The sequence below is a fragment of the Odocoileus virginianus genome, chromosome 2 (assembly GCF_023699985.2).
Source record: "Odocoileus virginianus isolate 20LAN1187 ecotype Illinois chromosome 2, Ovbor_1.2, whole genome shotgun sequence".
Lineage (NCBI taxonomy): Eukaryota > Metazoa > Chordata > Mammalia > Artiodactyla > Cervidae > Odocoileus > Odocoileus virginianus.
Window position 1 is genome coordinate 19,912,790 of NC_069675.1, and position 23,287 is coordinate 19,936,076.

A 23,287-nucleotide genomic window follows, 5' to 3' on the forward strand; every position below is an offset into this window, starting at 1 on the left:
TAAAAGTTACCTAAAAGAATAGCTTTCCTTATTAAAACAAAGCACATGATTAATGTTTTAGTGGAAGACACAAAGACACAAGAGGACAATTAGTGAGGGACAGAGTTTCATTTGCCTCTAGGACCCTTTCTCACCAAACACCATAGATACTGCTTCAAATTACATAACTCCTAAGAAATAGCTAGTTCAGTTGGTAAAGAATCCGCCTGCAATGCAGGAGACCCCAGTTCGATTCCTGGGTTGGGAAGATCCCCTGGAGAAGGGAAAGGCTACCCACTCTAGTATTTTGGCCTGGAGAATTCCATGTACTATATAGTCCATGGGGTCACAAAGAGTTGGACACAACTGAGTGATTTTCACTAAGAAACAGCTATATAAACTCTTTTTGTTTACCCCGCACACAAAAAGAAGTTAACCTTTGCAGAAGAACTTTACTGAATGGTGATGAAAAAGTAACAATAGAATATGTAACAAAAGAGAGAATCAGGTTTCTATTTTGTTTCATTCTGTTTTTTTAAACCCACCTAATTGCTAGTTTCGGCTTCCCTGGTGGCTCAGTGGTAAAGAACCTGCCTGCCAATGCAGGAGACGCAGGTTACGTCTCTGCGTTGGGAAGACCACCTGGTAAAGGAAATGGCAACCCACTCCGGTATTCTTGCCTGGGAAATCCCATGGACCGAGGAGCCTGGCAGGCTACAGTTCACGGGGTCACAAAAGAGTTGGACACAACTTAGCTAGTTTCAGAGGCTTTGTACAATAATACCTCTTCTGCCTTTCTTCCCCATCAACTGCTTGACCCCACTAGTACACTCCTCGGGATCTTATCCTTTCCCACGTCAATGTCTGTAAGAGACTCTCCCCCTTGAGCTTGTCTACTAAGGGCCAGTTTCCAATCTAAGGAAATATATAGCATCTACTACGTTCAACCCAATGAGAGCCTCTCCTCTCAGAGGAGGAGACAGCCGAGGAGTGGCATACTGTTAGTGTACCAGTATCAGCCCACAAAGACACTATTCTCAGAGCAGAAATTACACACCTACATTAATGAATTTTCAGTCTCTTCACAAAAAGAAACATCTAGACTATGTGATTTCCAAAGACTACTAGAGACTTCAGGCTTCCCAGGTGGCAAAGTGATAAAGAATCCACCTGCCAATGCAGGTTCAACCACTAGGTAGGAAGATACCCCGGGGGAGGAAATGGCAACCCCAGTATTCTTGCCTGAAATATTCTACGGACAGGGGACTCTGGCAGGCTACAGTCCATGGGGTCACAAGAAGTTGGACACGATGAGCGACTGAGTATACATGCACATTAGAGCCTTAACTTCACTTTATGAGGCACATTTAACTGTACAAAGTAAAATCAACACTATTTCAAAAGGTGCTGCAAACAGTAACAATACAAAGACCAAGCAATTTCAAAGGGTGGCACCAGTAGTAAAGAATTTGCCTGCCAATGCAGGAGACATAAGAGATACAGGTTCGATCCCTAGGTCAAGAAGATCCCCTGGAGGAGAGCATGGGAACCCACTCCAGTATTCTTGCCTGGAGAATCACATAGACAGAGAAGCCTGGCAGGCTACAGTCCATAGGGTCGCAAAGAATCAAACACAACTGAAGTGACTTAGCACACACACACACATAAAGACCAAGCAATTTCAAAGAATTTTAGAAAATAACAGAAAGCAATATTTAATTAAAGAGGATATTACCACTGCTTGTTTCAGTACTATAAAGATATAGCCAGGTATGCTATCTGAATGCACAAAAAAGTAAACTTCCCAGGAAAAATCTAACACAGTTACATTCCAACTTAGTATATCATTAGGTGAGTCTAGATAATTACCACACAGTATGCAAACTGTGTGATTAAAACCTTCCAAGCCTAATTAGTAGTTAAGAATGAACCAGGAAGCAAAACTGTCTAGATGTATGTCTTTTAACTTCTCTGTGCCTGTCTTCTCATATGTAACATGGGGATAGTCACAGCACCTACCACATTAAGTTGTCATCAGGATTCAATGAGTTGAAGTATGCTTAATACATAGTAAGCATTATATGCGCTTGTCGTAAGGTGACAGTAAATGGCTCAGGGGTAAAGAATCCACCTGCCAGTGCAGGAGACACAAGAGATGAAAGTTGGATCCTTTAGTCCGGAAGATCCCCTGGAGAAAGGAAATGGCAACTTACTCCAGTATTCTTGCCTGGAAAAATCCCATGGACAGAGGAGCCTGACAGGCTACAGTTCATAGGGACGCAGAAAGTCAGACATGACTGAGCACACACTGCAGTGTAATTTTAAAATAATCAATCCCATAGGAGAAGCTTTTATCTACAACCGTAGAATGCTAAATCTCTACGGTGACCTTTAACTGACCAGGGTCGCTATGTAACAACATCACCATCTACTCATTTGCAGGTACACACCTGAGGCCTGTCCATGATACATTTCTCCTTTTCCATACCCCTAAATCTAACCAAGGTCTTAAACCTGTCTTCACTCAAAATCTCTACTGATACCATCCTTATTCTCATTACCACCATCTGTCAGGGAAATTAAATAGTCTTGTTTAGGTACCAGAGACAAAGCAGAGTAGGCCTCTGACCTGGCTTCTAAACTGCCTGGACACTGCCCGGGAGTGACCGCCTGCTGTGAGTGCAAGACTTGCAGATAAAAGGGGGGGAGAAGATGGCTGAGCCCCTGAAGGGGGCCTGGCCAACCAAGCCTCAGGCTTAACAACATTCCAAGTTTTACCAGACAAAAACAAACAGCATTAACATGAAACTAGGCTTGCAATTTGGTCACATATTGATGATGATATCAATTTGCTTCGTGGGCTTATAAATGGGAACCTCGAACTGCAATTTTTGACGTCTCACCCACGGAGTGGACGCCTGGGACCTTTTCCCAATTGGGACTCCAGATGTGCTGCGTCACGAGACTTCCTAGCGTTGTTTAAGTCTGGATGTTGGTCAAATCCAACTAGATGATGTATCCTCTGCTCTTTCTATTTCTCTTTTCTTTTAATGTTAGTATTATTACTATTCTTTTAATGTTAGCTAGATAATTCTCTAATAAATATTTGTATTATTTATTTATATATAGTGAGTGGCTTATTTAACAAATCCTTTGAACCTGAAACGAAAGTGAAAGCAAAAACACCATCCTAGCTCACTTAAAGTGTAACCAAACTGGTCTCCCTTCTTGCCCCCTCCTCCAATCAAACCCTCAGAGTAGCAGCTACTACCAATATTAAATGCACATGTGATTAAGTTACTCGTTAAAATCACTATTACAGAGGATTAACAGCTAAAATCATACACGTGCCTCATAAAATCCTGTTTAGTTCAATTCAGTTCAGTCGCTCAAGTCATGAACGACTCTTTGCCACCCCAAGGACTGCAGCACGCCAGGCTTCCCTGTCCACCACCAACTCCTGGAGCTTGCTCAAACTCATGTCCATCGAGCTGGTGATGCCATCCAACTATCTTATCCCCTGTCCGCCCCTTCTCCTGCCTTCAATCTTTCCCAGCATCACGATCTTTTCCAATGAGTCAGTTCTTTGCATCAGGTGGCCAAAGTATTGGAGTTTCACCTTCAGCATCAGTCCTTCCAATGGATATTCAGGACTGATTTCCTTTAGGATGGACTGGTTGGATCTCCTTGCAGTCCAAGGAACTCTCAAGTGTCTTTTCCAACACAACAGTTCAAAAGCATCAATTCTTTGGCGCTCAGCTTTCTTTATGGTCCAACTCTCATATCCATACATGACTACTGGAAAAACCATAGCTTTTGACTAGACAGACCTTTGTCATAAAACCCTGTACTCACTGCCAAATCTCTCCTGCCCCATTTGGTGCTACTTTCCCCTCTGTAAACTACAAATAGACAAGCTGGTCTTTTTCAGAGCCTTATGCCACTAAGCTCTTTCTAGACTCATACATCACCATGCCATTCCTCTGTGTGGAATATTCTTTCCCATGTTGTTCCCCTAATTAATTCCTTAAGCCTCAGTTTAAATGTCATTTCCTCATGAGTATCTTCTCCCAAGGTTCCTAGTCCTCCTACACTCCCCCAAACTTTATCCACCCATCATTTGAATATTTATGTAAGTACTTATTTATTATATGTCTCCCCCCCCCCCCAGACTACCAATCCTTTACTTAAACCCTCAATTAGTTTCCCCCTGTAACCAGAAAATAGAGGGGGGGAAAAATCTTCTAAGTACCTGATCACAGCCTCCACAGTTCTGTGCAATCTAGCCCTCCTGCTGTTCCTTGAATAGGCCAAACCTGTTCCCCACCTTAAAATCTTTGCCTTGTATTCTTCCCTGTCTGGAAAGTTCTGTCCCTGGAAATTCAAGTGGCTTGTTTCTCCATCGGTTAGGTGTCACTGCAAATGTTATCTCCTCCATGTGGCTTTCCTTAATCACTCTGTCTAAATTACAGATCCTACCCATCACTTTAACAGAACAGGGTTTTTCTCCCCCAGAGCCTTTTTCAGTATTTAAAAATGACCTTTTTTCATTCATTTACATGTGTACATCATATCTCCCCCTCCTGCATAGAAGGTGCAGGCCACCAAAAAAAGGATCCTAATCACCCTGTTGACTACTCTTGCTCTTAGCATTTAGAAAACTGCTTGGCACCTAGCAAGTGTTTAATAAATATTTCTTGAATGAATGAAATGTACATATTTTACTCAGGAGTTTTACACATGCCCCTTTCCCACCCATTTATAAGCAAATTTAACAATCACATAATTACTTTGGGGAAGTACTTCTAGCAACTGGAGAGTAGTATATTATCACAAAAATCACCAATAAAACTACGAAGATCTAACAAATAACATATTTTAATTAAAAAGACCCTGGAGTAGGAAATGGCAACCCACTCCAGTACTCTTGCCTGGAAAATTCCATGGACAGAGGAGCCTGGTGGGCTATAGCCCATGGGACCACAAAGAGCCAAACACAACTGACCACGGACTCATGTGCACAATTAAAAGGAACTCAAAATCAGTAAGTGCTAAAATATCACAATGACCAAATTTGGAGACTGCTGATTTTGTTAAAACCAACAAGTAGTCTTATCTTTAATGTAAAGAAAGCATTAGTTGGTTCCTTAAAAATAAAAACAAAAATTAACCATTTGGCAGGAAATCTTTGTTAACTTGAAATTTCACCTAAATTAGTTGACTACAGTAGCCTGTTTTCCTTTAATATCATGGATAAAGATAGATACTACAGATACACAGGCAGCATATTTGTCACTATTTCTAGTCAACAGACTTCTAAAAGGAAGTGTAGCAAATGTTTCAAAGATATTATGGAACACAATAACATGGTTCAGCTAAATTTACTCCCCTATTGCAATTTCTCTACCAAGTGTGGACTAAATACAGGTAAAGTATTTCATTCATCAAATACTGATATAGGCCATTGAAAAAAAAATTTAATAAGTATATGCAAATTTATTTAGAATACCTGTAAATATTAATAGTGATCACCTACAAGTGGAAGTCTGTTTAAATTTAGCATTACTTAAGATTTTAAACTGAAGTTAACTTCTATGCAGAGAATATTGATTTCATTTCCACTTTTCAATGCTAAGAGATTGCTGGGAAGGTAGGTTTCAGCCCGCCAATATAATTTTCCTAATATACTTAACCTATTTGCTACAAGGCCTTAAAAAAAAAGGACACTACCTTTTTTTTAAAAAAGTCAGTACCAAGGGTTGGGGGAGAAAGAGACAAGTACGTGGAGCACAGAGGAATTTTAGGGCTATGAACCTGATGTTAGAGATGTGTCATTTGCCAAAACCCACAGAATATACAACTCCCAAAGTGAAACCTACTGGAAACTCTGGATTTTGGATGATAATAATGTGTCAGTGAAATTTCACTGATTGCAACAAATATACCACTCCGGTGTGGGAAGTTGATAGGGCTGTAGGAAGGGGGGGGGGGGGGGGCAACACTCTCCTTTGTGCTCTATTTTTCTGTGAACCATTTTAAATTGCTTTAAAACGTAAAAGTCAATTATTTTTTTAAAAAAAAGAAGACACCTATCATTTTGCCTTTTTTTTCCGCCGTTGAATCATACTTTATCTTATATTTGCCAAATTCATACATTCAGTACATATTCCAACAGGAAAAGTGACACTTCAGGACTGACCTAAGTACATTTGTAAACTTCAAGCTTAATTAGAAGCTATGACAATAAAAGGTGCTGTAAATCTACATTACAATAAAATGCTACTAGCATTAGATTACATCAACCCAAAACTAAACTTGTAGAAAAAAAACAAGTAAAAAGTATTTCACTTTGCAGAAGCAATGAAAGTATATTCACTCCAAATAAAAACTTAAAACAAATTTTTATGTAAAGTGGCCTGGATTCAGTGCACTTAGTCTATTTACAAAAATTAGCTATTCAACAAAAGCAAAGTGATATTTTGGTGTTTGGTATTTATTTGTTCCACATCTACACTCCATAACAAAATAAAAATAGTATATAAGTGCTCAAAAGTTTACTTCAGCACATATTTTAAAAGCTTTAAAGAGGTTATATCATGGTAAACCTATTTCTAGATATTTATTACAAGAAAATAAATACAGATGCTAAAAAAGATATACAAGTTGGTTTATCAGTATTATTTATGGTAGTGAAACTTAATGTTGAATGTCTCAAAACTGGAAACTGGCCTAATATTTTAACTACATATTGACATATTATGCAGCTTTAAAACACATATACACACTTAAGAAATTAAAGATATCTTTAAGACTGGTATAAAATAACCAGGAAAAAGGCAGATCACAAAGTAGTACAAATCTTCCCCAATTCTGTTTTGCTTTGTTTTTAAAAACACAAGCTCACTTGGGAGTTGCAGTGGGAGACAGAAATATTTGAGGCTGCTTCTTTCAGTCATTAGAATAACTGCTACCAGACTGGCCCTCTGCCACAAACCATAAAACTAAACTAAATACACCAGGCATCTTTTTTCAAGCTGGACAACAGAGAAGAGAGAAGAATCCTTGGGAAAAGATCACACACACACACACACACACACACACACCACCCCCACCCCCCCATCCACAGCCACACACACACACACACACACACACCCCACCCCCACCCCCCCATCCACACACACACACACACACACACACCACCCCCACCCCCCATCCACAGCCACACACACACACCCCCACACACACCACCCCCACCCCCCCCCCATCCACAGCCACTCTCTGCCTAGGAACAACTTCCTAAACCTAGAGTGGGGAACCAAAGCACAGGCAAAGATCTGAGTTCAGGACTATTAAAGGCAGTGGGATGGGAAGCTGTGAGGCAGGACAGAGACAAAGGAACTATGCAGAGGTATTCACTGGAAGGACTGATGCTGAAGCTGAAGCTCCAATACTTTGGCCACCTGATGTGAAGAACCATTAGAAAAGACCCTGATGCTGGGAAAGGTAGAAGGCAGGAGGAGAAGGGGACGACAGAGAACAAGATGGTTGGATGGCATCACCAACTCAATGGACATGAGTTAGGGAACAAGATGGTTGGATGGCATCACCAACTCAATGGACATGAGTTAGAGCAAACTCCAGGAGATGGTGAAGGACAGAGAAGCCCGCCAAGCTGCAGTCCATGGAGTCGCAGAGTCAGACACGCCTGAGAATGAACTCCAGCAATGCAGAGGCAGAGCCCAGAAGTCCCTGGCCAAGGCTGACAAGCTTCACAGGTACAGGAGAACATGCTACGCAAGGCTTACAAAAAGCAGCAACTACAGGGTGCTAAGAGGAACAGAGATACCAGAAGTCAAACTGTACTGGGACACTGGGACATTTTCGCCCAGCCATTGTGGACAGAACACCTCAGGCATCGAGCTAAAACACCAGGAAGGCCATATCTTAGGTTCAAAGCCCATGCTTATCTATTTTAAGGTCTACTGAAGATCCACCCAAACAAAGCCTAACACTAAGAGCAGAGACACTTTGGAGATTTAGTATCCCCAAGTTATGAGGATTTCCTCTAAGCTTTCTAAAAGTCATACTAAAAAGACACAAAGTCAAGCCTATAAAAAGGTCAAGAGCAATTAGTAACTGAACTTTGAGCCACAACATAAATTAGATAACAGAATCCAGATCTCCAGAATGCACAACGTACAATTAAAGAACATGATCAGAAATTATTAGAAATGCAGAGAAGAAAACATGGCCCACAGTAAAGAAAAAAAAAAAAGCAGTTGACAGAAAATAATCCTGCAGTGGCCCAGATGTTCAACAAAAGCTTTAAAGAAGACATTACAAATATGTTCAACAAGCTCTTAATAAGTAAATAGTTAGGGAGTTTCAGCCAATAAATAGATGACTAGAAAACAAATGAATATTCTAGAGCTGAAAAGTACAATAATTAAAATGAAATATTCACTGGACAGACTCTGGCCACCTGATGAGAAAGAACTGACTCATTAGAAAAGATCCTGATGCTAAGAAAGATTGAAGGCAAGAGGAGAAGGGGACGACAACGGATGAGATGGTTGGATGGCACCACTGACTGAATGGACATGAGTTTGAGCAAGCTTGGGGAGTTGGTGGACAGGGAAGCCTGGCGTGCTGCAGTCTATGGGGTAGCAAAGAATTGGACATAATTGAGTGACTGAACTGAACGGAGTCAAATGTAACTAAATTTGGTGTCAGAAACTTATAGATCCAAAAAGCAAACCTCAAAAAGGGTAAACTCAAAAAGAAAACCACATCAGTCAGAATGCTAAAAACCAAAGATAAAGGAAAAATTTTTTAAAAAGTGATGTGGTGAAGAAAGTGAAAGTCACTCTGTGGTGTCCAACTCTTCAAGATCCCATGGCCTATACAATCCATGGAAATCTTCAGCCCAGAATACCAGAGTGGGTAGCCATTCCCTTCTCCAAGGGATCTTTCCAACCCAGGTCTTCCACAGGATTCTTTAACATCTAAGCCACCAGACAGTAAAGGTAATAATTCAAATGACTATTTTTCATCAGAAGCAATGGAAGCCAAAAGACAACAAAATAATATCTTTAGAGTGTTTAAAGAAAAAAAAAGAATGCCAATTCAGATTTCTGTATTCAGAAACTATTACTGAAAAATGAAAGCAATATATAGACAATAAACAAAAAAGCTACTCAAATTTGTCACCAGAAGATATGCACTACATGAGATGCTAAATAATGTTCTTCATTCTTCAAGCTGAAAAGAAATGATACCGGATAGAAAGCCTCCTCATTCCTTCCTATAGTATCCAAAGTAGTAAATAAATGGATACAAAAATAAAAGACTGGTTGTTTCCCCCAAGTAATGTCCTTAAAAGATAACTGATCATTTAGAACAAAAATACAGACTGCAATGTGGGGTTTATAAAGTATGTAGAAGATTTTTAAAAATTATGACAAATATGTGGGGACAAATAAACTACATTCTAAGGTTATTAATATTCTGAAGTGGAAAGCGATTCTAAAAACACTGATTCTAAATGGACTTTGATACATTACAGATGCATACTATTGGCTCTAGCACAATGACTAAAAAAGTAAAGAAGTATAAGCTAAAAAAGACAATAAAGAACCAAAATGAAACACTAAAAAATATCCAATTAACCCAAAGAAAAAACAAGAATAAATGACTAAAGGAACAAATGGAAAACAAACAGCAAGGTGGCAAACTTAAACCCAATTAAATAATTACATTAAAAGTAAATATTTTAAACATTCCAATGAAAACACAAGAGACTGTCACACTGGATAATAAAAGCAAAACTGTATACTGTATAAAGAAGCAGCTCTTTTAATATAAAAGCAGTGATAGGCTGAGAGTAAAAGTAGGAAAAAAGATACATACAAATAACCATAGGAAAAACGGTGCAGCTATAAGAATGTCAAAGTAGACTTAGAGACTAAAAGTATTTCTAGATATAAAATGGGTAACATCAGAAAAACATAATAACCCTAAATAAGAGACTTAAACTACATGAATTAAAGAGAAAACAGACAAATGCATATTCATATTTGAAAATCTGTCTCAGTATTTATGGAGACAAAAAATTACCAATATAGGATAGGCCTGTCCACAAGAGAGATGAGCCACATAGGTAATTTTTCGTTTTCTTTAGTCACATTAAAAAGTAAAAAGAAGCAAATAATTTTAACATTATTTTATTAACCAAATCTATGCAACATACATATTGTCATTTTGACTCAAAAATCAATGTTTTAAAATTCAGGTATTTACATTTTTCTTTCATACTGTCTTTAAAATTCGCTGTGTATTTTACACTTATAGCACCTTTCAATTCAGAGATTAAATGCTTATCAAAAACACATGATCACTTAGATTTCATAAAATTCACAACTGAATAAGACTCACATACACAAGCTGTTCCCAACAAGTTTTCCAATAACTGAATCAAATACCAAAAAATCATTTTCCATTCATATGTAGACCTATACTGACAAAACTGTTTTCAAAATATAAGCTAAAATGAAAATTTAAAATTCGTATCTTTAGTCACAGTATCCATTTTGCTTTAATACGCATATCCTTGACGAGGCTGATCATTTTTCTATGCATATTTGTTTTCTCTTGTATGAACCGTCTGTCTATTTATAATCTAGGCAGCTTTAAGAAAACACACAGTCATAAACTGTAACCCAGAAGTTACTTTAATTCTACGTTTAGTCGTTAAGTCGTGAATGACTTTTGCAACCCCATGAACTGCAGCCTGCCAGGCTCCTCCGTCCATGAGATTTCCCAGACAAGAATACAGATTGGGTTGTCATTTCCTTCTCCAGGGGATCTTCAAGACCCAGGGATTGAACCCACATCTCCTGTTTGGCAGGCGGATTCTTTACCACTGAGCTACCAGGGAAGCCCCTTAATTCTACAGTAGCAAATTATTAAATGCTTAAAACAGTATATTTTGCAGATAGTTTTTTAAATTCAAAAAAAATTATGTGCTGCTTGCATATTTTAGAGCACAGTAGGGTACGTTGTATACAGCACATAATTTAATGCTGAAAACGAATCAAAAAGATTTAGCTGATATACAGTTGCTTGCATAATATATCAATGATTTACTTCTTACAGAATGCTCAGTCAAGAATGCTTTGTTTCAATTTAACCTTATAAAGCAAACTGTGTTTTTCCCATTAGAATAATTGTGGTTCTCTCAACTGAATGGTGTTAAAAAGCTGGAACTGACTATAAACACACAACAGGCAATAAAACTGGTTAAAGTCCCATTGCTGCCTCTCTTACAGACATATAGACAAAGCCTCAAAAAGAAATGGCCCTATTTTCAATAACCCTACTCTGCTTCCATGACCTTTATTACAATTAACATTCCCACAATCAGGGTCAAAATTCAAATTTGTAACTATAAACACTGTGAACAACTCAAAATTAAGGATCATTGGCTAATGAGCTGAGGTTAATAATCCAGCAAAAAATCTGGAGTCAGTCAGTGCTCAACACAAATACATACTCTGCTCTCTACTTTTTGTATATTTTCTTCAAACTCTGGAACTTTTTTGCTTTAACTATGATCTCAAAAAAAAAATTGTAAGTCACCAAAAAAAATCAAAAAAACCTTAAGTAAAATAATTGTCACTGTAGAAATAAAGCATGGCATTTAAATCTACAGAAATGAGATATGAAAGAGTACAAGTTATCTTCCAGGTTCAAACTATCATGTTCAACAAAATACAGTTGTGAAATACAAGAAAATATAACTGAAAGTCGCAGAGATCTGTAGGTCAACATAGTCACCAGTCTTTTTGATAAAATGGACAGGCTGATTATCGATGTGGGAAAACTGGATAGAATATTATGTGTCAGCAAATCCACAAAACTGAACCAAATAAGTGAGCTATCAAAGGAAAAAGTTTTTAGCTTAAAGGACGGTTTGAGAGATTTAGGAAGAAAACTGGCACTGAAAATTCAACACAAGTGTTAAGTGCCATTACAGATGGACTGAAGAATTTTCCCATAATGTTAGCTGGAATTTAAGAAGGAATTAACTATCTGAAATCACTAACATCAACAACCAAAACTTTTCAGGAAATGAATGCATAACTAAAGCCAAGAAAGATACAGCCACGCATAGCTTCAAGGCAAATTTGACCTAATTGTGAGAATCTCACTCAAAATAGTTCAGCTACAAAGCACTTTCAAAGTGGAAAAAGTAACTAATCACTAAAGATATTTGCTATTCAAAGTTTTAAAGAATCGCCAAGAAAAATATGAAATTATTTTAATATTTTTTGGAAATAATTATAAGATCTTTGGAATAATGCAGACTTAACTTGCTAAAGCAAATTCTACCAAGGAATGAAGGACTTCTGATTTGTACTTTATCTTGCTCTTAAGAAGAGGTTATAGGGAATTCCCTGGCAGTCTGGTGGTTAGGACTCCATGCTTCTGCTGCAGAAGGCACGGGTTCAACCCCTTATCAAATCTAATAATTCAGCCAACCTACTTTAAGAAAAAATATTCCTTAAAAGGTTGTATTAGCAGTAAATATATAATCATTGTTATTGTTTAGTTGCTAAGTCCTGTCTGACTCTTTTGAGACTCCATGGACTACAGCCCACCAGGCTCCTCTGTCCATGGGATTTTCCAAGCAAGAATACTGGACTGGGTTGTCATTTCCTTCTCCAGGGGATCTTCCTGACCCAGGAATGGAAAGTAAGCCTCCAGTACTGGCAGGTGGATTCTTTACCATTGAGCCGTCAGGGAAGCCATATAATCATTACTGAGTAATAATACATTCATTCATTCATTCATGTTACATGTCTAGTCTTCATTTATTTTCAAGATCAAGCATGATACAGAAAGATTCCCTAAAACAAAACTCAATTGGAAATAAAACACACTTATAGGAACTAATGATCTGACTTAAGACTGTTTATCCAGGAAACAATTAAGTATGTAAGGTCTTAAAGAGAATCCAGGTGGTCTTCATTCCCTAGAAATGAGGACTTCAAAAGGCACCAATGCACGACTACAAAGACCACTGAGTGAAAGGCAAAGGGGATAGATTACAATGGATAGATTAACCCACCCTTAACATCACAAAAAGACAATCAAAAGTTTCATGGACATCACTCGAAATGCCAGGTTGTATGAAGCACAAGCTGGAATCAAGATTGCCGGGATACGCAGATGACATCACCCTTATGGCAGAAAGCAGAGAAGAACTAAAGAGCCTCTTGATGAAAGTGAAAGAGGAGAGTGAAAAAAGTTGGCTTAAAACTCAACATTCAGAAAACTAAGATCATGGCATCCGGTCCCATCACTTCATGGCAAACAGATGGGGAAACAATGGAAACAGTGACAGACTATTTTTTTGGGCTCCAAAATCACTGCAGATGGTGACTGAAGCCATGAAATTAAAAGATGCTTCCTCCTTGGAAGAAAAACTATGACAAACCTAGACAGCATATTAAAAAGCAGAGACATTACTTTTCCAACAAAGGTTTGTCTAGTCAAAGCTATGGTTTTTTCAGTAGTCATGTATGGATGTGAGAGTTGGACTACAAAGAAAGCTGAGCACTGAAGAATTGATGCTTTTGAATTGTGTGTGTTGGAGAAGACTCTTGAGAGAGTCCCTTGGACTGCAAGGGGATCCAACCAGTCACTCCTAAAGGAAATCAGTCCTAAATCCTCATTGGAAGGACTGATGCTGAAGTTGAAGCTTCAATACTTTGGCCACCTGATGTGAAGAACTGACTCATTGGAAAAGACCCTGATGCTGGAAAAGATTAAGGCGGGAGGAGAAGAGGATGACAGAGGATGAGATGGTTGGATGGCATCACCGACTCAATGGACATGAGTTTCAGTAAACTTCAGGAATTGGTGATGGACAGGGAAGCCTGGCATGCTGCAGTCCTTGGGGTTGCAAAGAGTTGGACACAAAGTGACTGAACTGAACTGTGATGTATCAGAAACCAAAAGACACCACCAAAGACGTATGTTTGAGGAAAAATTTCAAAAACATCAAACTGATCAAGCCTCTAGATCTAACTATGGGAAAGAAAAGAGACACATTCACTACCACCACAGAGATGGAGTCAGAAAACGAGAATATAGGAAATTTCACTGGACAAGCAAACCTGGACAAAAAATTGAAAAAAGAAAGGGGGGAAAAAAGAGAAGGAGTGCTCGCTTCGGTAGCACATATACTAAAATTGGAACGATACAGAGAAGATTAGCATGGCCCCTGCGCAAGGATGACACGCAAATTCGTGAAGTGTTCCATGTTTTTTAAAAGAAAAAAAAAAAAAGAAGGAGACTTAAGAGCCATATCAACCAAATGCAGTGAGGGGGCCTTGTTCAAGCAAATCAATTACAACAAACCTGAAGCAATCAGGGAAATATGAACTCTGGATATCTGGTATTAAAGAATTATTTTTCTAGCATGGTAATAGTACCAAGGCTGATTCTTTAAAAACCTTTACTCTTTTAAAGACACAAAACATTCACATAATCTGTTATTTGCTTCAAAGCAATCTGGTAGGGAGGCAGGGTATGGAAAAGAGATAAAAGAAAGTGGCCATTACATTGATAATTGTTTAATTTTGGAGATGTATATATACACAGATTTCTAACGTTGTTCTCTTCTGTACATATCTGAAATTTCCCATAATAGTAAGTTTTTTAAGTGGTGAGGCTAATAAAGGCTTTATTAGCAAATGAAGTAGATCTAAGTACAAAAGATAGAAATATAGACCAGAGCTATTAGAAGTGAGAAAAGGTCTCTCAAACTCTATTTCTCAATCTTCTGCTACTTCCACAGCATTTTAGTGACTGGGAGGGGCAGGATGGTGCCATGAAAGATTAAAACAAAAAAGGTAATTCTGAGTATCTCCAATAGTGACAAATTCACTCCTTTGTGAATCAATTCTTGTGAGTCCTCATCACACCAAGATATCACGGTTAAACAATAAAAAGGTACTATGAAGTTATGTATTTTTTTAAAAGAACTCAAGAAACAGCTTTCTGAATTGGAGAGGGGGACATTTTTAAATTTCTTACAAGTGTTTATGCATAAAGGGAATACATGAATACACTCCCCAGAATGTCAAGAAATTTTAGGGCATTCAAGTTCTAGTACAGATGCTTAAAAATGAGCCTCCATATTTAAAATTAAATCTAATATATCACTCACAGGGGCTTTAGAGGTTATGTAGCCAAACTCACTCATTTTTAAGACAAGGAAAACACATGATTGGACCACCGTGTGGAGGGAGACCTGACTGTAGTTTTATTTAGTGTTATTTCCTCTACATTCGTGTTTCTCAAACTTTTTAAATGCATATGAATCACCTGGATCTTCTTAAAGTGAATATTCTGATTCAGGCAATCTTGGATGGGAGGCTAAAACTGAATTTCTAACTCCCAACATTGATGGTCCTCTGAACAGAACAGAGTACTGATGATCACAGTATTTTACATGTATTTAGAATGTAAAGATCATTCATTTTATTTTATTCATGTAGTTGCCAGTGATGCTACAGTTTTCACTAAAGGAAAGCAGGTTTTCCAGCTACACTACAATCCTCCACTTTCCTGGGAGACTGTGAACCACTCTAGCTGAGCTATTCTGGATGCTGTATAAAGTGAAAAGAGGCAGTGTACATAGACATCCCTGTTGGTCCTTTAATGGACCGGAACCTGGTGGTCCAGAGTCGACAATAAGAAAGTAAGAGAGAGAAAGAGGCTGACACCCCCTGGTTCACGCGCAAAGCCAACAGCGCCCTGTTCTCAGGGCTCGCGCTGCTGCGCGCAGGCATCAGGCGCCCTCTCGAGTGGGTGAAGGCGCAGTGCGCCTTCTCCAGAGGTCTTAGAAGCCGGGGCAAGAAAGTGAGCTCAGCGGGCCTCCACACTCCAAGGAATTAGCCAGAAATAGAGAGAGAGACAGAGACAGAAAGAATAGAAAGGAAGACAGACAGACACAGGGACCCAAGCTCTGATGGAGCAAAGGTGTTTTAATCAACATGGCGTGGGCATGTATACTGTCTTACAAGGTGGTTATTCTCAGCAAAGATAAAGATTAAAATTCCAGACTTACAAACATAAGATGATCCCTATCAAAGAGAGAGTTGCAAACAATCACCTTTTACCGTATGGCTCATAAAAAGGAAGAGGGTACTCATCACAATAAGAAATGCCTGGATTCCTCAGCCCCGGGAAAGGAGTGCCTCTCCTCTCAATTCCTGAATATTCAGGAATCAATAAGGTCCAGAGGGTTCCTGACAGATCCACAACAGCACACAGGAAGCCTCTTGTTAAATGCTTCCTGACACACCCCTACTTTCAAAATACAAATATAAAAAATTTTCTAATTTGTTAATATGATATATAGCTAGGGTTGAAAAGTATTGGTCTGGAGCCATCATCAATCACCTGGTGAGCTTTTAATAGCAGGCTTCCCTTTCCCTGCCCAAATAGATGCAGCCCAGAATAAGAATACTGACAAAGACACAAACTTGGTCTTCAAAACAAACTTTTTAAAGAAGAGAAGTAGCTACTAGCTAAACAGGTACCACAAAAAAGAGTTTAACTATTTGCTCCTAGAAAATACTGTTATTAATAACTTATAGTTAAATTTCTCTCCTATAAAACTGGAAGTGAAGTCACTCAGTCGTGTCCGACCCTTGCGACCCCATGGACTGTAGCCCACCAGGCTCCTCCGTCCATGGGATTCTCCAGGCAAGAAAATTGGGAGTGGGTTGCCATTTCCTTCTCCAAGGGATCTTCCCGACTCAGGGATCGAACCCAGGTCTCCCGCATTGCAGGCAGACGCTTTAACCTCTGAGCTACCAGGGATAAAACTGGAACTATGACGCAAATGGTAAAAATGAAAACTTTAAAGGCTCCAGGAGACCTTCCACTAATGTCATACATCAGATACTTTCCCCCATCAGCTTTAACCATCTGACCAACAAGACCATCCTTAATCACCAAGCTTTAAAAATACTTTTAAAGAGCATATACAGTAGTTCATATTTCTTCCTTCATTACTCTCAAATCAGGAGGTAAACAAAAAAATGTTTTCCTATAAGACTCAAACATTATTTTCCACTTGTAATCCACTGTTTCCACAGTAACCGGCAGTGATGACATAGTATCTTTGCTGTTTCCATTTAAAGAATACTGAACAATTCACTTCAGTATTCTTGCCTGGGAAATGCCATGGGCAGACGAGCCTGTCCATGGGGTCGCAAAAGAGTTGGACACAACTTAGCAACTAAACAACAAAACTATGCTAAAAATATTTTCAAATATGAAGGATATTTTCTTATTGCCACTGCTGCTTTAAAAATAGGATTTTTAAAAGACAGAATTAAAAATTAGTTGCCCAAACATTGTTAATTAAAAGACAAAGTAACTAAAAGTTATTATATATCCAGGGGGTCTCTGGGAGACAAAAATGCTGTTCAGTCATGTCTGACTCTGCAACCCCATGGACTGCAGCATGCCAGGCTTCCCTATCCATCACCAACTCACAGAACCAGAGCTTGCTCAACTCATGTCCATCAAGTCGGTGATGCCATCCAGCCATCTCATCCTCTATCGTCCCCTTCTCCTGCCTTCAATCTTTCCCAGCATCAGGGTCTTTTCCAATGAGTCGGCTCTTTGCATCAGATGGCCAAAGTACTGGCTTCTGATTTAAAACTGTTCATTATATACCCACTTCTAATTTAAAACTGTTCATTTTATCAAACATGATTTGACTTTGGTTGGCTTTTACGTTTATATAAAACAAAGTTGATTTTCCTCAATATGGATGATTTAGATTATTCCCCACGTTGAGCAAACAATAAAATCTGAATCTATTAAAAAAAATACTGAAGAATAAAAATGCTTTTTATGCATTTATCTAAATAGAAGAAAAGTGTAAAATAGATCACAAAATATTTCTCCCAAAGTTTATCATCAAATATTAACCAGCTCTTAAAGCATACATTTAAATATACGTGTATATACTTTAAGATTAGAAAATTTTCAACTGAAATTATTTTTTAAAAGGTGGTAGCTTATGAAGTCAATTTGTTGACTAGTTATGAAACGCTAGAATAAATAATGGCTTGGGAGACTCTAAGCAACAAGACAGAAATTCTTGAAAAATTCTATTTAGGTTCTGCAACTTAAGAGTCCTCAGTAGGAGAGGACTTTTCTTTTCTTCTAAAGAAAAGTCTTACAGAAAACCTCACCCAAGTCACCCCAAGGGGCCTGCATCTTTGGTATCTTTTTAAAAAAAAAAAAAAAAAGGATGGGAAGACACACTTTTTGTTGTGTGGTACACTATTTTAGAGAATTTGAATAAACAGTAACAACAGTAATGAAACTTTTTACATTTAATTTCAGATAACTTATTTACATGCCAGAGGAATTCTTACCCAAATGCACAGAAGAGACATGGTTCCTTTTCAATGGAGGACTGTCTCTAACTGCAAAAAAAAAATTTGGAACCTAAGTATCTACTGATAAATAAACTATGAAAGAGAATTAAAATTAGTGCATAAGATCCAAATGTGTGAGGTGAAAAATGTTAATCACTCAGTCCTATCTGACTCTTTTGAGACCCCAAGGACTGTAGCCCACCAGACTCTTTCATCCTTGGAATCCTCCAGGCAAGAATACTGGAGTAGGTTGCCATTCCCTTCTCCAGGGGATCTTCCTGACCCAGGGATAGAACCCAGGTTTCCCACACTGCAGGCAGATTCTTTACCATCTGAGCCACCAGGGAAGCCAGTGCTATAGAGAAAAATAAAACCAGTTAAGGGGAAGGAAAACAGGGGTTGCCATTTGACAAAAGAACAGTCAAGCAGGCAAGGCTCCTCTAGTAAGGAGACATTTGAACAGAGGACTGAAAGAATTGGGTATCTGGGAGAAGAGATATTAAGAATTTTCTCATTCCGTGAAATAATTTACTGTATGAAATAATTTTAGATGTTGTACCTTTTACTTTAGAAGAGAGAAAAACACATAGAATGCCTACTCTATGCTAATAACTATATAATCCTCAAAAGTAGCTAAGAGTTTTCTTATCTGTATGAAGGAGGACACTGAGGTTTGCTTAATGTAAACAAAATCTAACATTTTAAGTGGTCAGATCACAATGTACACCCAGTCTTTGTAACTGTCAGATCCACCATTCTCCAACTATGCCAAATGAGCAGGTTTGTTGAACAAACTCAGAAGCAAATTCTTAGGTGCTCAAGATCTTTATAAAGTTATAAAGTTAAAAAAAAGTTACCAAAAATACAGTTTATTTAAAAGCAAAGAAGTTTCTCATTTTTATAACAAATCTTAGCTATCTTTCTCTTTATTTTTTCAAAAAATTTCCTTGTCAAAACTTAATCATTTATAGTTAGCAAATCATTTATACAGTCCCCCATTTGGGAAAAAAATTTTTCTTCTTCTAGAAGGGCAGGTTTTAATTGAAGACTTTAAAAACGTAAGATGCAATAAAATTATCCTTTCCCATCTTTGGTAAGATATGCATATATATGTACAAGTAAACAAATATGCAACTTACTGTTTCATATTCACTGATTCCAACAATGCTCAGCAAAGTGTCATGAAGATTCTCTCAACCTAACTACTTCAGACTAGTCATCAGAGAGCAAGGCACTACTGCTAGACACTAGAGAAGTGCAATTTGCTACTAACAGTCCTTACTCTCAAAGTTCTGACACAAACAAGTATAAAGTGATAGTATAATGAGAAACAGATATTCTGGGATTATTTAAACCAGGGTTATCAATGAAGATATCCTGGAGAAGGCTGCCTTTCTCTAAGTCATGAGAATCAGGTTAAGCTAAACTTAAAAATTTAAGCTAGGACTTCTCTGGTGGTCCAGTGGCTAAGACTCTGCACTCCAATGTAGAGGGTCTGGACTCAATCCCTGGTCAGAACTAGGTCTCACATGCAGCAACTAAAGATCCTGCACGCTGTAACAAAAATGGAAGATCCCATGTGCCACAACCAAGACCCAGTGCCGCCAAATAGATTTTTTTTTAAAAAAAGAATAAAAAAAAGTTTAAAAATGCTAAGCATTATTCTGAGGAGAGCCATGGAAAATTCTGAAGCAGAGTGATAGGATCAAAGCTGTGCTGCACAGATAAAACTGAAAGTGATGAGTGAGTAAGAAGTATAATAACGAGAGTCTAAAAACAGGGAAATCAGATATAAGGGAAACGAAGGAGCCTGAGTATAAGGTGAAAAGCTCAAAGTCAAGAGGGGACAGTAAAAATAGAAAATGATGCATGCAAGAGCTAGCTAGCTTCAACATCCTTCTTTAGAGTAGGCAACAGATAATACTAAATTATTCCATATTTTTTATAAGGGACATTCTCTTCTCTACAAGCTTTTATAAAGCAACAAAGCAGCAAATTTCCATTTCCAAAAGTACTGTTGGTACCGTGACTCCAAGATTTTTTAACACAGCAATCAGGAATCCAACAAAACCAGAGTATATTGCCTCAATTTAGGTAAATGGTTTACTCATTCACTTTGAGGGCCTCCAAACTAACTCTGCAGTAAAACAAAAGATATTAAACTCATAGAAGAGCTATTGACATTTAGGGTAACAAGTTAACAAAGGAGTTATTTTTTTTAAAAATACACTCAAGCTTAAATTTAGAATAGGCTTTTCATGACAAATCTCAAACAGGTATCCGTCAAGTCTCTGGAAACAAAACACTAAGTTCCACTTTGTTTCAACACTCAACCTCAGATGACTTATTACAGCAGCAGTTTAAAGAAAGGAAAGTAAAGAATACACTCAAATCCCAATCTTGGCTCAATGCAGACAAAATCCTACTAAAAGCAGGGGTAAAAAGGAAATAGGGCCAAAAAGGGACAAAAAACCATCTTTCCAGCTAGATAAAATGTGAATAATTTGAAAAAAACAAACGGGATAAGCGTGTCAAAGGTTCTCACTATCCTCTCCTTTGTTCTTTCTCTTAGTTTGGCAATTTTAGATTAAGTGTCAGGATTTCCTGCGGCAGAGAAATACATACATAATCAAAAACAGAGGCAGGGAGCACACATCTTGGGGGAGCTATTCAGACAGTTTTTCTAGAAGTTATTTAAATAAATTATTTGCTGTATTTGGCTAAAGAAAAATTCATATCCTTTTTTATTAAACATGCTCTAACAAATTTGATCTTTCAGTTGCTTTTAATTGCTTTTAAATATTTCAAGCATCCATTTTAGAAAAATTCTTAGAAAGCAGGAACAAGTACTTTAACTAAAGCTTCCCAACATATGCCTATCTTCCTATCTTCAAACAAGTGGTATAGCCTACAACTCTGCTAAGGACTTCAAGAATTGATAAGCCCAACTTCCCCCAAGTCTTCCTTAACAATATTAACACACTAATTTCTACTTCTGAAATTAGAAACTTAATGGTAAACTTTACTCACAAACTTGCATAAGGTCTATCTGATTTCCCAACTACCTGAAAGCTTAGAAAGAGTGATCTGTTCCACACTTTTCTACGTAGATATTTACTACAAGAAACAGAAAGCCTTTTTATAAGGTAGGTGTCAAAAAAGCAACATAACATCAAGGGGAGAAAAAAGCTAGTTCTTTGCCCAAGGATGGCCCTCTACCTGACGGTCCTACTCCACCTCTTTACCCCCAAAAGAAAACTAGCCGCAGCCCCTTCAGGCTCTCCTTTACCCTGATGAGTAACCCTGTACACTCAATAGATGTCAGGTGCTTTGAAAATATTATCTTTGAACCTTAAATTTCTGAAGTACGTTTTTTGTTGTTGTTGTTAAGGAAGCCGAAGCTTGAAAACAATGGTGATCTGAATCCAGCTCCTAAATTTGAAAGCTTCTGCCACCCTACTAGGCACTGAAGCAGATGCCCACGTGAGTTAAAGTTGCTCAGTCATGTCCAACTCTTTGCAATCCCATGGACTATTATATTATAGTCCAGGGAATTTTCCAGGCCAGAATACTGGAGTGGATAGCCTTTTCCTTCTGCAGGGGATCTTCCCAACCCAGGGATTGAACCCAGGTCTCCCGCATTGCAGGCTGATTCTTTACCAACTGAGCTATCAGGGAAGCAGATGGCCATACTTTGGTACTAAAAAGAGACAGGAACAAAAAATCAATATATCACAAAGAATTCAAAACAAAAAAGAAGGAAAAAACCTCCATGTGTGCATACCTAAATATTCAAGAAACTAGTACTAAGTTAATAAGTTCAGACATGCCATCAGAGATGCCAATTTAAGGAAAGAACTCATATGGAACCATTTTAAGTATTTTTTTTAAAATACAGCATTTCCCAAAAACAACCCACAAAGTCAAAAAGCAAACATGAAAAAGAATTTCTTGTATACAAAAGAACGTTTACAAAGATAAGAGAAACACTGAGAGCCGGTGGAGCCAGTCAAACACAAAAAACGCAACTAAAAAAAATTTACATTCAACTACCATGTTAAAATTTCAATATCAACTGTAATCAAAGAAATGCAAATGAAACAAACAGTGGGATCCCCATTTTTCCCATGTGTTGGTTCCATGTGTTGGTTGTTTTTAATTAACAACACTCACTTGTGAACAAATGGAGACAGAATAAATGGGTATAACCTTTCTGAATGGATATGCTGATGTGGTCTTCAATTTGAGACTGTACAGGCCATTTGAACCCTGAAATCTACTTTTAAGACCTTACCCTGTAATCAAGATTTATCTAGAAAGATGTTTAGCCAGCATTATTCAGTAAGAAATAACTCCATAGTCAAAAGAAGACTAAACAGATGTGGAAACAGTGACAGACTTTATTTTCTTGGGCTCCAAAATCACTGTGGATGGTGACTGCAGCCAGGAAATAAATGAAAAGGCACTTCCTCCTTGGAAGAAAAGCTATGACGAACCTAGACAGTGTATTTAAAAGCATCACTTTGACAACACAGGTCCATCTAGTCAAAGCTATGGGTTTTCCAGTAGCGAAGTAGGGATGTGAGAGTTGGACCATAAAGAAGGTCGAGTGCCGAGGAGCTGATGCTTTCAAACTGTGCTGCTGGAGAACACTCGTGAGAGACTCCCTTGGACTACAAGGAGATCAGATCAGTCCATCCTCAAGGAAATCAGTCCTGAACATTCATTGCAAGGACTGATGCTGAAGCTGAAACTCCAATCCTTTGGCCACCTGACAGGAAGAGCTAACTCACTGGAAAAGACTCATGCTGGGAAAGACTGAGGGCAGGAGAAGG

General features: G+C 38.1%; 1 protein-coding gene and 1 non-coding gene across 10 annotated transcripts in view; one reads left to right on the forward strand and one right to left on the reverse strand.

Annotated features, from left to right (window-relative positions):
* Nucleotides 1–23,287, reverse strand: part of ATL2 (atlastin GTPase 2) — a 69,197-nt gene that overhangs the window by 40,952 nt on the left and 4,958 nt on the right. For 2 of the 9 annotated variants that reach the window (XM_070476895.1, XM_070476905.1), the window contains exon 2: nt 18,450–18,500. The exons of 5 other annotated variants lie outside the window; for them this stretch is intronic. In XM_070476895.1, the coding sequence (XP_070332996.1) occupies nt 18,450–18,500 (51 nt within the window). Of the gene's footprint in view, nt 1–1,998; nt 2,168–10,095; nt 10,158–18,449; nt 18,501–23,287 lie in introns of those variants that run through there. 2 more of the 9 variants (XM_070476944.1, XM_070476934.1) reach the window with 2 other exon arrangements.
* Nucleotides 14,205–14,311, forward strand: LOC139031798 (U6 spliceosomal RNA). Its single transcript, XR_011484309.1, has one exon. It is a non-coding gene; the product is annotated as a U6 spliceosomal RNA (small nuclear RNA).